The sequence below is a fragment of the Macaca nemestrina genome, chromosome 11, assembly GCF_043159975.1.
Source record: "Macaca nemestrina isolate mMacNem1 chromosome 11, mMacNem.hap1, whole genome shotgun sequence".
Taxonomy (NCBI): Eukaryota; Metazoa; Chordata; class Mammalia; order Primates; family Cercopithecidae; genus Macaca; species Macaca nemestrina.
Window position 1 is genome coordinate 70411298 of NC_092135.1, and position 16055 is coordinate 70427352.

At 38.5% G+C, this 16055-nt stretch overlaps 1 protein-coding gene across 3 annotated transcripts in view; it reads left to right on the plus strand.

The window, feature by feature from the left end:
- Window positions 1-9745, plus strand: part of LOC105483230 (integrin subunit alpha 6) — a 77637-nt gene extending 67892 nt beyond the window's left edge. For 2 of the 3 annotated variants that reach the window (XM_071072937.1, XM_011743971.3), the window contains 2 exons: window positions 3390-3515; window positions 9553-9745. In XM_071072937.1, the coding sequence (XP_070929038.1) occupies window positions 3390-3515; window positions 9553-9714 (288 nt within the window). In that variant the 3' untranslated portion in view covers window positions 9715-9745. Of the gene's footprint in view, window positions 1-3389; window positions 3516-7161; window positions 7292-9552 lie in introns of all 3 variants that reach the window. The other variant, XM_011743972.3, reaches the window with a different exon arrangement.
- Window positions 9746-16055: the final 6310 nt, after the last annotated feature.

The following is a 16055-nucleotide window of genomic DNA, read 5'->3' on the forward strand; positions in this document are numbered from 1 at the left end:
ATAATTGAGCCAGGTAAGCCATGCTATATTTTAGCATCAATTAAATTAAATCCATCTTGTTAATAAACACCTATGAAAGGCACATGTATGCCTTCCCTGTGCTAAATGCTAGAGACGCCAAGTTGGGTAAGATACAGTGTCAGTTGTTAAGAATGTCATGCTGTAGGAGACATAACCAGGAAAACATTGTCAAATTAGCCAAGGAAGTTGAGGTGGATTGTTTATTGGTTGTATTTATATGTCCCCATTTATCCCTAAAGAAGCAAGTAGAGAGTATCCAAGCTGTCAAATATATTTTTTAAATGACCATAAAAAGTGTGTAATTCTTCAGGGGAATAAGATTTTCCCTTTTGGCTCTAAATTCAGAGAACTTAAGATATGGATCCTTTTATAAGATGGCTTCTTATATGAGAAACACCAAGAGTGAATGATGTCCTTAATAGATAGTTTTGTAAAAGATACAAAACTATCTTTTGTTTTCATTGGGTGACTTCCTGTACTGAAGTTCAGTGAGAATAGTGGGTGGTACATTACAGAGTAATTTAGAGAAGGTATTTTGGCAGTTGACAAGCTAATGTGGTCTAAGCCTGCCCACTGGTAATCAAATTTAATGCATCAACAGAGCTTATATCTCTCTTCCCCTTATGGGCACATGGTGGATGAGCTTCACAGGTGTGTGTCATCCCCATGGAAATAACTACATTGTAATGAAACCAAAGGTAAGAAATTCTTTTTGGAGTTGTAAAGTTCTACAGTAGTTTCTACTCACCTATTCATCAGTAACAGTTGGTGTGACAAGACAGAACAGGGCTTGGAGCTCTAGGAATCACAGCCTGCCCTGTCTCCCATCTTTGGTCACCTGGCTCTATGGCCAGCTGCCCCTTGTTCTCAATCCCAGCTGGAGAATGACTGTCATACCAAAAACAAAAACAAAAAACAAAAAAACCTTCAGTTGACAGTTTAAGCAAACAACCAATAAAATCTTCCTGAATGGCCTCTCACCCTCCAGAACCACAGAGCACATCTGCCCTTTAAATATGTACCCAACCCAGTCCCTGACTTTGGTGCTCAGTCTTTGATGCCCAGTGAGTTGTTTAACAACATGTGGAAGTTCTGCTGTGAATGGTGCCAGGCCTGGGGCTTAGAGCTTCAGCTGGATTCCCATCCACCCTGCCACTTCAGGCTGCAAAATCAAAAAGTACTTTGCTCATTTGTTACAATGTTGGATCCCAACCATTTATGGGGGTGGCTTTCCCCTATGTCAGCTGTTTTAAAGACACTTGTGCACAGTGTCATTATAATAAAGCTGATTGCCCTTGCTGAAGACCAGTTTCCACTCTCCACTTCCAGATTTCCTGGAACTTATTCTTACAAATGAGGATGGCCCTTTCACATGACCACCTTGCCCTAAGGACACACTGTATGCCTTCCTTGTGTTAGATAATAGGGCAACAAAGTTAAACAAGATACAGTTTAGGCTAATTGAAATCATCTATTTGGTTTATTTCATTGTAGTCAGCTTACCAACCACATAACTATTCTATTGCTTCACTGGTCTGTTGCTGTTTCTTCTTCCCTTCTTTGTGGATGTCCCTGTGCTGAACCCAGTAACCCCTTCTCTGTCAGGCGAGGGAAGCAGAGGGGAAGTGAGCCACGAGGCCACCTTGGGGCTCAGAGCTTGTAGAAAACCTCACTTAGAGCATAACAGGAAACATGGTGGCTGATAAAGGTGTGTTATGCCTGCCTGTTACCGTCAGTATAATTGGCTAGATCTCAAGATGTGGTTGCTGTCTATTGACTGTTTAAAGAAAAGCAGTTTTACTGCTTTTAAGTATTTTCTGTAAGTCAGGTGAGGTTGAGAAACTGTTTCCTAGAAGTGGAAAGGGAAGTACTTTGATGAGAGATTTTTTAAAGAACACCACCACTGCATAGAAGTATTAAAGCACAGTGTAGACATAGCAGCATCCAGGGTTCAATACGGACATAGAATATTTGACTGAAAATGCTCCTCAGAAGTTAAATGCTCCCCCTGAGTTTTGTTTCCCTTTATTTTACATTCTGTTAATTCAGAAATATCAGAAACTTCAAACCAGTAGATCTCTAATCAGTGTCGTTTACAAAATCATGTTCACAGTAATCACCAGGTCTTTAGCATGCTTGGAAAAATAGTTCCTGGTATCACAAAAGTTCATTTGCATTCTACACCCATGTAACTGAGTTGTTGGAATTGCCAGAAGCAGCTTTTTAGGTTTCTGAGTAAACACTATTTCTATTTAATTGGTATTTGCAAACTATCCTATGTTTAGAGTTTAAGCTTCTCAGCAGCAGCAGCAACTTAAGCGCTAAGCTGCCTCTGAGTGGGTCCAGGGTCTAGTTTGTTCATATACCTTTTTATAGAAGATGGCACCAAGCCATTTCAGGAAATGTTACTGTTTATGAAGGTCTTTAGTGTGATATCCTAAGAAAAAGGTAAAATGGTGTCCATCAGTCATGCAGCCCCATCCCTACTCTTGTATTTCACAACATCTTTAAAGTTTGAATGAGGAAATGTTGGCTACTTGTGCCTAAACTGGCCCTTTTCTTTCCATTGCTGAAAATTAATTAAAAGAAAGTATAGGCCAGGTGAGGTGGCTTATACTTATGATCCCCGCACTTTGGGAGGTCAAAGCAGGAATCACTTGAAGCCAGCACTTTGTGACCAACCTGAGCAAAACAGCGAGGTTTTGTCTCAACAAAACATTAAAAAAAAAATTAGCTGTGCATGGTGGCATGCGCCTGTAGTCCCAGCTACTTGGGAGGCTGAGGTGGGAGGATCACTTGAGCCTGGGAGGTTGAGGCTGCAGTGACCTGTGGTCACACCACTTGCACTCCAACCTAGGCAACAGAGTGAGAGTGAGACCCTGTCTCAAAAAAAAAAACAAAAAAACACAGGTATTATTCTTCTCAAGAAGATACTAGGTTAGATAGATGGAACAGATTGGCTGTTAGATCTGTTTAATTGGGGATCTTTTTGAGAGGAATTTCTTTAGATAGATACACAGACTGGCTGTGTATTGATAATTGCTGCAACAGGATGATGAATACATAAGGGTTCATTATACAGTTGTTTTGATAACAAAATAATGTTTTTTAAAGATAAATTAACAAAAAGTAACCACTTTGTCAGAATACAACCCAGCATTTTCAAGATTCTGGGGAAAGATCTTCAAGCAATGTCTCTTGAAGCAATATTTTGTTAAGAGAAAGGATCTTGCATCAGAAAGTCATCTCATCCATTCACAGGCTGCATTGTCCAAAATATAATTCAAAAGCAGAATTAGAACCATAAACTCCTGGTGTGAACTCTTGCCGCTGTGTGTAGTAATGCTGCTTTCTTTTCTGCCCTATAGGTTCGTGTGACTGTGTTTCCCTCAAAGACTGTAGCTCAGTATTCAGGAGTACCTTGGTGGATCATCCTAGTGGCTGTTCTTGCTGGGATTTTGATGCTTGCTTTGTTAGTGTTTATACTATGGAAGGTAAGTCATATCTGGCATTTGAATTTCATAACAAACTTTATTTCATGTTTGAACAAATGGGAATCAGCACTGGTAGTATGTTTTCTTTTTCATTGCTTCCTTTTTTCTAACATTATGAAACTCTTTTGACATAGCAAATTTGAGGAAAATTTTTCCATGAACACCTGTATATTTACCGATTATTTTGTATTTAAAGTTATTATTTGTACATAATGAGTTTCTTAAATGAATGTTGGTGTCTCTCACACATAATTTAGCATGTTTAGCAAATAACAAATTTAGATTTTATTACTTTAGCATTTTCTTCACCTAAGATTGAAGCCTGGATCTAAGCCAAATTGTTAGGGTGTCGTAATAATCTGAATCTGTATCCCTGCTAATTTCAGTTTCTGTGAAGAATGTTCATAGCAGCCATTGGAGTTGGTTATGCTTACAGCTAGATTTGGAGTAGAAAAGTATGACATGAATGAATAACTCTATCTCAAGGGGGGTCATTATAGCATGTATCAAACATAAGGAAGGTCTAGGTTTGATATGATTTTCCTCATTAGAATTTGGCCCTTTGACTGTAAATAAAATGTAATATCTTCCCCTGATTCTACCAGTGAAGAATCTACATTATGAAAAACTGCATATGAGATGGATACAAACTCTTAATGCCCAAAGATTACAACTTAAAAATTTTAGATTATTCCCAGTGAGTGATAGAGGCTTACAGTCCCTTATCTGCAATTCCAAAAAGCTCTGAAACCTTGAGGTGTATAATGACTTTTATTTGGCAATAAAACCTGACATGATGTAAAGAGAGGCTACTTTGAAGTCTTTATCCTTTATGATTAATTTCACTGCAGGAATATTAACATTTTGATTATAGCAGCATTAGGTATGCAGTGCATTACTCTTTTTAAAGGACAAAAATTTTGGATTCTCAAACATGTCTGGTCTGGAGGGTTCTGTATGAACCAGCAACCCCCTAGGATCAAACTATCCTTTTCTTTTCGCTGGATCCAAAAATATAATACATAAGGGTTCAAAATAGTCTTGCAAATATTGAGCATCTGTTTTTGCTTTTTTTTTCCGACTGACTTTTGCCAATTTGAGATAATTTTCTGATGTCTTCTAGACATGGGATTGAAGCTTGGTATCTGCTCATGACAAAACTCCTCCTGGTAGGGAGTTTCAGCCGGTTTTACCTCTAATGTTTACCTCGGGCAGTAGGTTCCTCTGGCAAACATAGCCAGTCAATATAAAACTTTTTTTCAAGGAGATGCCTTGAAGAAAAAAAAAAATTTTTTTGAGGCAGGGTCTCACTCTTGTCACCCAGGCTGGATTGCAGTGGCATGATCATGGCTCACTGCAGCCTTGACCTCCTGGGCTCAAGCATTCCTCCCACCTCGGCCTCCTGAGTAGCTGGGACTACATGCCACCACATCTAGCAAGTTTTAAAATTTTTTTTATAAAGATAAGGCCTTGCTGTGTTGCCTAGGCTGGTCTTCAACTCCTGGGCTCAAGCAATCCTCCTGCCTTGGCCTTCCAAATTGTTGTAATTACAGATGTGAGCCATTGCACCTGGCCTTGAAAATTATTTTGATATTAAAAGCTGAAGTTGGGGTTTGATATTTGAGGATGATATTGTGTTTTCTGGAAGAGGTCATAGGATGGTCTTTTTCAGAGCATTGGCAGCCTTTAATGAGAGTGAGACAGCAGTGGATTTAAAGTTAAGAAACCTAAGCTGTATATGATCTTGGTCAAATCATTCCATCTCCCTGGGGCCTCTGTTTTGCCTCGTCTGTTAAATAAATTGATTAGATTAGATGACTTCATTATTTTGGGAGTTTTTATTTTGTTTTTGTTTTTTGAAGCTCTGAAGTATCCAGGCTGTCAAGGGGACTCTAAAATACAGACAACTTATACAACCCCACATGAGAAGCATTTTTATTACTTTATACTTCTATTCAACTGAATTATTTAGTATGTTAAAGTCATAGGATTTTAGGGTCAGAACTACAGTTCAATGGCCCTTAAATTGGATTTTGTATATCCATGTAGAGGGCAAAGCTAAACTTAGACAGATGGAGATCCCTACTTCAACCACAGTAGTTCAGATTGTATCCATTTTAAATATCAGGATTCTGTATAGGATTTTGTTTGCAGAAAAAAAAATAAAGGTCCCTTGGGCTGGTCTAATCACCTTCATTTTGCTAACAAAGATGCTCATGACCAAGAATATTAAGAATGTTGCCAACTGGGCACAGTGGCTCACTCCTGTAATCCCAGCACTTTGAGAGGCCATGGCGGGCGGATCACGAGGTCAGGAGTTTGAGACCATCCTGGCTAACACGGTGATAACCCATCTTTACTAAATATACAAAAAATTAGCCGGGCGTGGTGGCGGGTGCCTGTAGTCCCAGCTACTGAGGAGGTTGAGGCAGGAGCATGATGTGAACCCAACCCAGGAGGCAGTGCTTGCAGTGAGCTGAGATCATGCCATTGCTCTCCAGCCTGGGCAACAGAGCGAGACTCCGTCTCCAAAAAAAAGAATGTTGCCAATGGAGGCAGGACCAGGCCTCTTGGTTCCTGGTTCATTCTTCCCACCCTGTTTACTAGCACATATTATTGAAAGCTGCCCAACAAAACTCTGTACTGATGGAAATGTTCTGGAGCTGCAGCATCCAATATGGTAGCCGTTAGTCATGTGTGGCTGTTAAGCACGTGGAATATGGCTGGTTCAATTGAGGCATAGTTTTAAATGTAATTTAAATTAATTTCAATCTGAATAGCCTCATGGAGCCAGCAGCTCCCATATATTGTACAAAGTGAATCTAGGCTTTTACCTTCATGAGTTGCTGGACTAGGAAGCAGTTTTTCAGGAGATTTTATTTGACCAGGTTAAATTTTATAAAAGACAGTTCCATGGCCTTATGAACTAGATAAAATAGGAAAAGTTCTCTATCACTGAATGAAGGAAATTATAGTAGAAAGTGGAATTATACTTTTATACTCATTTAGAGTGACTTAACTTGAGGAGCATGGGGTCCCTACCATTTAAGGGTTGTATGGTGCTCAGAGTTTGGGAAAATGACAGCAATCATTCTTTCATGATGGTGTATTCGAATTTGTATTGTGATTCACCCCACAGATCCAAAGGCCTCAAGTAAATGGCATTTGTTCCATAAAATTTACTGTAAAAGGCAGAAAGATAACCACAGTATATCTATATTTTATTTGGATTTGTGCTAACTTTTACTTAGAGAATTTATTTTCTAACCTTTGTCTCAAACTGCCACAGTCAGTCTTTTGCCTCTTTTGGAGTTCATATTCTCCTGCAGGAAGAAACTACCCAAAGCTACAATCAGCAGTGTATACATGTTTTCCCTATTAGAATGATTTTTGTCCTCAGGATTTCTGTCACAAAGGGAAAAAAAAATCAATGAGCTGGCTAGTGTCATCCATATAAATATTTGACCAGAGATGTATGGTGAAGGGTGTATTGAATGTGACAATGAAACAATGCAGTGGCTGTTCACTGTTGGTTGACTAAAAGTGGTCTGTTTATAAACAAGCCACAAGTAGCAGATTAAAATCTGAGATGTTCTGTTTAGTTCTTAAAACTGTAAAATTGACTAAATACCTTGCTTCCTTGTAGTGTGGTTTCTTCAAGAGAAATAAGAAAGATCATTATGATGCCACATATCACAAGGCTGAGATCCATGCTCAGCCATCTGATAAAGAGAGGCTTACTTCTGATGCATAGTATTGATCTACTTCTGTAATTGGTAATTGATCAATGTTTTTTAATTGCTAGCTGTGGGACCCGCTATGGTTGTGGTAGCTAACTTTAAGAACAACAGCTTGCTGTGTGTGTCCCATTAACAGATGTTTCCAAATGTTCACACTGGCTTGCCTTGCTTGGATTTGTTTTATTTCACTTGAAAGCTCCTTTTTTTTTTTTTTAAATGCACAAAGAATTTTTCGTTGCAGGTGAGTTATTTTATGTTGTTGTTAAACATTACCCACAGCAATGAAGAGAATTGCAATCTTTGTACACACACACACGAGGCTTTTAGCCCTCCATAGTAGCCCAGTTTGCCACGTGTTATTAATTCGGTATGTAGCATCCTACTAGGGAATTCAAAGATGCATAAGAAATTGCTCCAGATTTCTTGTTCATTTTGGAATTTCCCACAGATAGAAGCTGTGTCGACTGCCTAATTAACCTGTTGCATGTTGGAAATGTGTTTCTCTTGGTTGAGGCTTCCTCACTGTCATCCTTTCGTTTTCTTTGCTATAAAGTGATGGGGAAGGCTTGGAATGCTTTTTACTGTTGCTCAGGAATCGTTTTCTGCTAGCTAAGCATGCAGCTTCCATTTCCTGCGTATCTCCTACAGGTCAAAGACCATTACAACAAACTATGGTTATCAGCATGACGGGCTTTATGGCCAACTTCAGAAGATGATCCCCTACCAAAGTTACCTTCTATCTACCAAATTCTAGTACAAAAAAATGCCCTGAAAAGTTTTTATTGTAATATGTTGTGATGGAGTTTGACCATATTTCATGTATCCAGACATTTTATTCAACCTTGGGTCTCATTGATTTTAAATTCAAGTTTCTCTTATTTGTAAATCTATGGAAATAGGAATTGCTGGTGATTCCTTTCACCATTTATGTGGGCATAAATCTGAGATGTTCTGTTGTTTAATTCTTATACACAAGACTGTAAAATTCTTGTGTATAAAATTTTACACAAAATTTTATAGGACAGAATTACTCCTGTAATCCTTTCCATGGCACTATCACAGTGAATCACAACATTGCCATTTCAGCTTAACAGATCACCTTTAATTTCCCTCTTTGTTTAAATGGGGTAGGCAGCAGTCATATTTTGTAACAGATAGGTACTTTGGCTTTTTTTTTTTATTGCACAGAATAATAAATAAATCCATGTAGAAATGACCTGGAACAAAACATCTTGGTCCATTTTGCCTACTGATTTAGTGATAACTATGCATATAATTTTATCTTGCTCCATGGCATTTTTATAACATCATTCAGCGTAAATGTCCTGTTATTGTTGATGTCACATAATAAACACAATCAACCATTCTATTAATAACTATTCCTCATTCTTCAAAACTGCATTTTAGTCAAACACACCTTTTTTGAAAGTAAATATATTTCATTAAATGTTTTCATTTCCTGAAAAGTAATATATTTCATTAAAAATTTAATCTCAATTTTTTTCAGATATATTCAGTAAAAATATACTTTGGATCAGATTGAATATTAAATGATATATATACACACATATACACATTAACAATTTAAAGAAGAAAAATTAGGGAGTACTCTGAAATTCAGTGTAGTGATACACTTCTCAAGTCCTATGCAGCATATGATTTTTATTGTAGGAAACAGTCACTATGTGATTTATTAATGAAATAGCTTAATTAGAAGCACAATAGCAAATCCAGGCAACATAAATTACATCCTAGCTAATGAGAGCAGTGATACGTGTACTAGAGCCTCAGAGGAGAAAAAAAGATTATTAAATTGACCTGCTGGAACTCTGGCATATTCAAATAATAATTAGTAAAATACTTGTGACATGATTTGCATTTTATTAGTGGGACAGGGGCATGAAATAATCTTTGGTTTATGCCTTTTAAAAATTATTCTTAAAATGATATTCTAATCTGATTAGATCTTTTACATATAGTGATTATTTTAAAATATGGAAGCACTGTTTTCATAGTCTTAAATTGTTAGTAAAGAGGTAGCCTACATTTTGTTATAAAATATAAAGAGAAGATGAAAATGGACTTTTCTTCCAGTTTTACAGCTGTTCTCTTCCGTTGATCCCCACTGGCTGTTCTTTCATTTCAACCTCTTAGTTCTTTCTTAAAAGAAAACCATGTCTTTTCCCCCATAGTCCAGAGGTAGACATAGCTGAACAGAAAGCTTAGACATTCCCATTTAGTGCACTTGCTTCTTTGTGAGATTAATTGGTTTCTCTTTCTCTTTCCCTCTTCTCCAGTGTGGATTCTTCAAACGCTCTAGGTACGATGACAGTGTTCCCCGATACCATGCTGTAAGGATCCGGAAAGAAGAGCGAGAGATCAAAGATGAAAAGTATATTGATAACCTTGAAAAAAAACAGTGGATCACAAAGTGGAACGAAAATGAAAGCTACTCATAGTGGGGGGCCTAAAAAAAAAAAAAAAGCTTCACAGTACCCAAACTGCTTTTTCCAACTCAGAAATTCAATTTGGATTTAAAAGCCTGCTCAATCCCTGAGGACTGATTTCAGAGTGACTACACACAGTACGAACCTACAGTTTTAACTGTGGATATTGTTACGTAGCCTAAGGCTCCTGTTTTGCACAGCCAAATTTACAACTGTTGAAATGGATTATTCTTTAACTGCTTTAATTTAACTTTCTGGGTTGCCTTTGTTTTTGGCATGGCTGACTTACATGTGTTGGGGAAGGGCCTGCCTAGTTGCACTCGGGTGACATCCTCCCGATAGTGCAGGTGAGTGTAGGTGCCTCCTCAGCTACACTAACAGAGTGGCCGTCCTAACCTCGGGACTGCTGCGCAGACATCCATCACGTTAGCTGTCACACATCACAAGACTATGCCATTGGGGTAGTTGTGTTTCAATGGAAAGTGCTGTCTTAAACTAAATGTGCAATAGAAGGTGATGTTGCCATCCTGCCATCTTTTCCCATTTCCTAGCTGTGTGAATACCTGCTCACGTCAAATGCATACAGGTTTCATTCTCCCGTTCACTAAAACACACAGATGCAACAGACTTGAATGCTAGTTATACTTATTTGTATATGGTATTTATTTTTTCTTTTCTTTACAAACCATTTTGTTATTGACTAACAGGCCAAAGAGTCTCCAGTTTACCCTTCAGGTTGGTTTAATCAGCATTAGAGTATGGGAGGTCATCACGTTGACCTAAATTATTTACTACAAAAAGAAAATCTTTATAAATGTACCAGAGTTGTTTTAATAACTTATCTATAAATTATAACCTCTCCTTCATGACAACCTCCACCCCACAACCCAAAAGGTTTAAGAAACAGAATTATAACTGTAAAGATGTTTAATTATTTCAGGCATTGGATATTTTTTAGTTTAGAAGCCTGCGTAATGTTTCTGGATTTCATATTGTAACATTCAGGAATTCTTGGAGAAAATGGGTTTATTCACTGAACTCTAGTGCAGTACTGCTGCAAATACTGTATGTTCAGGACTTGAAAGAAATGGTGAATGCCTATGGTGGATCCAAACCGATCCAGTATAAGACTACTGAATCTGCTACCAAAACAGTGATTCCAGTCAGAGCATCGTGGCTTTTACATTGTTAAATGTTATTGGAACCATTTAATCAGTGAGTCGATATTCCATTTTTTATTTTGTTTCCTCCCCTATCTGTAATCCCAAAATTACTTTGGGACTAATTTAACCAGAACTTTGAATTGTGTTTTTAATTGTAAAAATGCCAGGGGGTGGAATTATCACTCTATACATTCGATATGAAACCTGATTTTTTTTTTTAATTACCATGCTTCACAATGTTAAGTTATATGGGGAGCAACGGCAAACAGGTGCTAATTTGTTTTGGATATAGTATAAACAGTGTCTGTCTTTTGAAAGAACAGAACACAGTTGTAGTGCCACTGTTTTGGGGGGCTTTTTTCTTTTCAGAAATCTTAAACCTTAAGAAACTAAGGACATTGTTTTGGTTATACTTTGGAATTCTTATTCACAAAATATATTTTGTTTACAAAAATGTCTGTAAATAAAGTCTCAGTTTCTTGCTTGGGGAACTTGTGTCCCTAATGTGTTTAGATTGCTAAGGAGCTGATATTTTGAGTTTTTAGACCTGTGTTATTTAAAAAAAAAAAGTCCCAAAAAGGGTGTTGGGAGGGTGGTTCAACAAAGAAACAAAGATGTTATGGTGTTCAAATTTATAGTTGTTAAAAATGTCATCTCAAGTCAAGTCACTGGTCTGTTTGCATTTGATACATTTTTATACTAACTAGCATTGTAAAATTATTTCATGATTAGAAATTACCTGTGGATATTTGTATAAAAGTGTGAAATAAATTTTTTATAAAAGTGTTCATTGTTTCATAACAAGCATTGTATATGTGAAGCAAACTCTAAAATTATAAATGACAACCCAAATTGTCTATTTCATCAAACCAAAGTTCAGTGTTTTTATTTTTGGTGTCTCATGTAATCTCAGATCAGCCAAAGATATTAATGCCAAAGCAAATGGGACTGAGGGTTTTTTCTTTTCACTGTTTAGTTGATCCTCAAGTCTTTAATTTTCCTTATGATTAAAAGAAACCTACAGGTATTTAACAACCTACAAATTGGGAGTTGTCTTTGGATTGAATGTTCCACTTCACTGCCTGTCCTTGTAAGTCTAGGGAATTACTTAGCAATGATAACCTGGCATTAAAGTTCTGATGGCTAAGCTGCTTCCTTCTTAGAACACGTTTTGGATGTGGGAGCAGGCTAGCTGTGACATGTGTCATATTAATCACCAGGACTGGTTTGGCAGAATCAACTAGTCAGAAAATATTTTCTTTAGCAAAAGATCTTAGATTTGCGTTTTATGAAACTTCTCTAGCTGGATTATCACAACCTAATACAAGAAAATATATATGTGTGTGTGTATATATATGTATATATATGTGTGTGTGTGTGTGTATATATATATATAATGCCTAGACAATATAGCATGCCCTGGCCTGAATAAATGTCCAAGATATTAGGTAATAGCTTTCTACTATACTTGGCATTACATAAAATTTTGGCCCTCTTGTTTCTTTGAAGGTCAAACAAGTGTTACCACCCAAAGAAACGTGATTGGCACTTCTTAATGATTTGGGCAGGTGGCTGTGAACCTTTTTAGCCTCAGTTCACATATTGGATATACCCAGATTAAATCACTACAATAATATGTAATCATCATAACCTCATAGAGCCTATCAGTAGCTGTGGTTTGACTAGGGCTATGGCATAAATGACAGTCTGTAAGTCACGGCCCATCCAGTCACAGTGCCTGTGATTCCAGCACTTCCCCTCCCTCTCAAAAAATACAGGAACGTCTACCAGCAATTGTATTATTACAGGGTTATCCTTGGATCTATTTGGATTCACAGAGGAATCATTGCAAACACTGATACTTCATTATTGATTGCAAATTAGTTGCTGCAAATTCAGTGTGTCATGCATAGTTACGGTTTATGCTTTTCCCTGGTGGCTGAGAATATTCTAGCATGTGGTGTTGACATAAATGGGGAATGCTTTAAAGATAGTCCAGACTGCCAGCTGTGGTGGCTCATGCCTGTAATCCCAGCACTCTGGGAGGCTGAGGTTCCTTGAGACCACAAGTTGAGACCAGCTTGGACAACATGGCAAGACCCCCATCTCTACAAGAAATTTAAAAATTAGCCGGGTATGGTGGTATACACCTGTAGTCCTTGCTACTTGGGAGGCTGTGGTGGGAAGATCACTTGAGCTCAGGAGTTTGAGGCTGCAGTGAGCTATGATTGTGCCACTGCACTCTGGCCTGGGCAACAGAATGAGAACCTATCTCTAAAAAAATTGTCCAAACCAGGGAAGTAAGGATAAGATCAAGCCTTCTACTCTAAACGAAAACATCTTAATGAGAAACTGGTCTCTAGTACACTATCCCACAAAAGGACAATGTGGGAAGACAAACTGGGATTGAAAGACTTGTTTTCAAGGAGGGAAAGAGATGGTCAGTGGTTGGGTTCCACATAAGTACATCCACAGGGCTGCGAAAACAGAAATGTGGAAGAGTTGTTTGATCAACTTGGGTAGCATAAAGTAAGTGATTACAGGCAGTTCCTCAAGACCAAAGGACAGGGTCCGACCACTTGGAATGAGGAAAAGGTGAGGGTCAAAGAGGTGAAGAAAATTAACTTCAGAATGATTTCAAAAGAGTGGTTATTGCATGCTAGTGGGCATCTGTTCTTCCCGTAGTTTCTGATTACAGTTAGTAGCCAATAAGTGCTTTTTCTCTCCTGTACCTTAAACCGGTTTTGCCAGCTCCAAAAGGCATCTCATCCAGCTGTTGGAAGGTGGGAGAGCTGTACACTAGGAGCTGAGGCCAGGTCTATGGAGGTGCTACCAACAGACCTCATCTAGGAGGAAAATCATGACGGGATTCATAGCCAAATCCTCTTGACTCAGGGTAAATGAACTGTAAAACACAAGCCAGAGGAAGGAAACTGATGTGGTCCAGTGCAAGGGTGGACCAGACACCACAAAGGGCAAAACTAACCAGTAATGGTTGATGATTACACCGGAGTTGAGGGAATCAAGTGGTCAAGTGCAATTTTTGTAGCAGTCAGCAAAGTGTAAGTGCCTCAATCTTCTCTTCCCCTGTAGCCATCTCCCAGTTAGGCTGCCTGTGCTGGGGTCATGGAAACAGTTCCACGCTAGGAGAGGTCAGATAATTTCTTACTCTTCAGCCTTCTAGAACATGTGCCAAAAATCTCAAGAAACTATAGGGTCAGAATGTGCTACCTTTGTTATCTCAAAAACCAGCAATTAAGTTTTCAGTTCAACAACCAGTAAGTGGATTTAAGTGAGTGTTCTGTTAAGATTCTGTCATTGTGAGAGGGATGTGATTTAATCATTATTTTCCAGTTGGAAGTAAACAGATGTTTACAGATGTTAAATTAGGCTCTGGGGATATACATAAGACACTGGCTCTGACCTTTTATAGGAAGCTTATAATCTAAAACTACAGATGGTATTGACAAGCATAAGTGAATTCACTTTTTATAGGTAGCAGAATTTAAAACCTTGAGTTAATATATCAATGATTGACACATAAATTCAATACCTGGCCGGGCGTGGTGGCTCACGCCTGTAATCCTAGCACTTTGGGAGGCCAAGGCAGGCAGATCACATGAGGTCAGGAGTTCAAGACCAGCCTGACTGACATCGTGAAACCCGTTTCTACTAAATACAAAAAATTAGCCGGGTGTGGTGGTGGCACATGCCTCTAATCCCAGCTACTTGGGACGCTGAGGCAGGAGAATCACTTGAACTGGGAGGCAGAGGTTGCAGTGAGCCAAGATTGTGCCACTGCACTCCAGCCTGGGCAACAAGAGCAAAACTCTGTCTCAAAAAAAAAGAAAAAGTCAATACCTGACGCTTTGTGGGTGGAACTTGCCCCTAGAACAACCCCATTCCCAGAAAATTTAGAGTCCTTCTCAACCAAAGAAATACATATTTCTTAAAATCCTGATGGCTAGACAATCTGCCACACTGACTACATGAGAATCTGAGTGCGAGACCTAGGAATTAGCACTGCTTAAAGCTCCCCAGCTGACCTGTAAAGTGCAGCCAGGATTGAGAACTGCTTTAGAGATTATTGGATGTTGTGAATATTTATCAAAATAATATGCTCACTGTGTGAAATGCCTCATTCCTGTTTGTGGTACTTCCACTGCACCAGTAACAGGAGCTGAGAAGCTAGAGATGCATTTGCTATAGGCAGGGAGGCAGCTGAGCAGTGCATAAGGGCATGGCTCTGGAGCCATGCTGCAGGTGTGAATTAGCTTCACCTCTTAGAACATAACCTTGGGTGGGTTACTGATATCTCTGTGCCCAGTTTCTCGGCCTATGAAATAAGATTGGTTACAGTACTCAGAGGTTCTTTTTTTTTGAAATGTAGTTTTACTCTTGTTGCCCAGACTGGAGTGCAATGGTGTGATCTTGGCTCAGTGTAACCTCTGTCTTCTGGGTTCAAGTGATTCTCCTGTATCAGCCTCCCGAATAACTGGGATTATAGGCGCCTGCCACCATGCGTGGCTAATTTTTTGTGTTTTTAGTAGAGATGGGGTTTTGCCACGTTGGCCAGGCTGGTCTCGAACTCCTGACCTCAGGTGATCCACCCCGTTTGGTATCCCAAAGTGCTGGGATTACAGGTGTGAGCCACTGCACCCAGCCCAGAGGTTCTTGTAAAGAGGAAACTGGACCATCTGGAAGTGCTTATTAAATGTTAGTTACTTTTATATTTACCCTTGTTTATTATATAGAACTATAAAATGTTAAAATGGGAAGGAAGCATGGAAATCTAGTTTTACTTCCTCATTTCACAGATGGGGAGATAGTTTATTTTTATTGTCACAGGAACCTTTTGTCTCCTCATTCTTCAGTGTCTACCAACTTAAGTCTTATTAGTGGGTGTTAAAACTACAAAAAAAAAAAAAAAGGTGAACTAACTCTTTAAAGTCCTTATTAACATAGATCATTTTGAATGACAAGAGTGACCTTATTTCTATGTTAAATTCTGTTTCTGCCCTTAATACAGTGACCATAATGCTGTCTTTGGTTGGGGTCAGAAAAACGACATGTTAAGATAATGAAAAAAGCATCTTGAAATTGCTAGGTACTGATTCTTTGTGTTGTTTTCTCCCCAACATGAAAGAGTGTGAAAAGACAGATTCTCTCTGTGAACATTTTCTCAGAGTT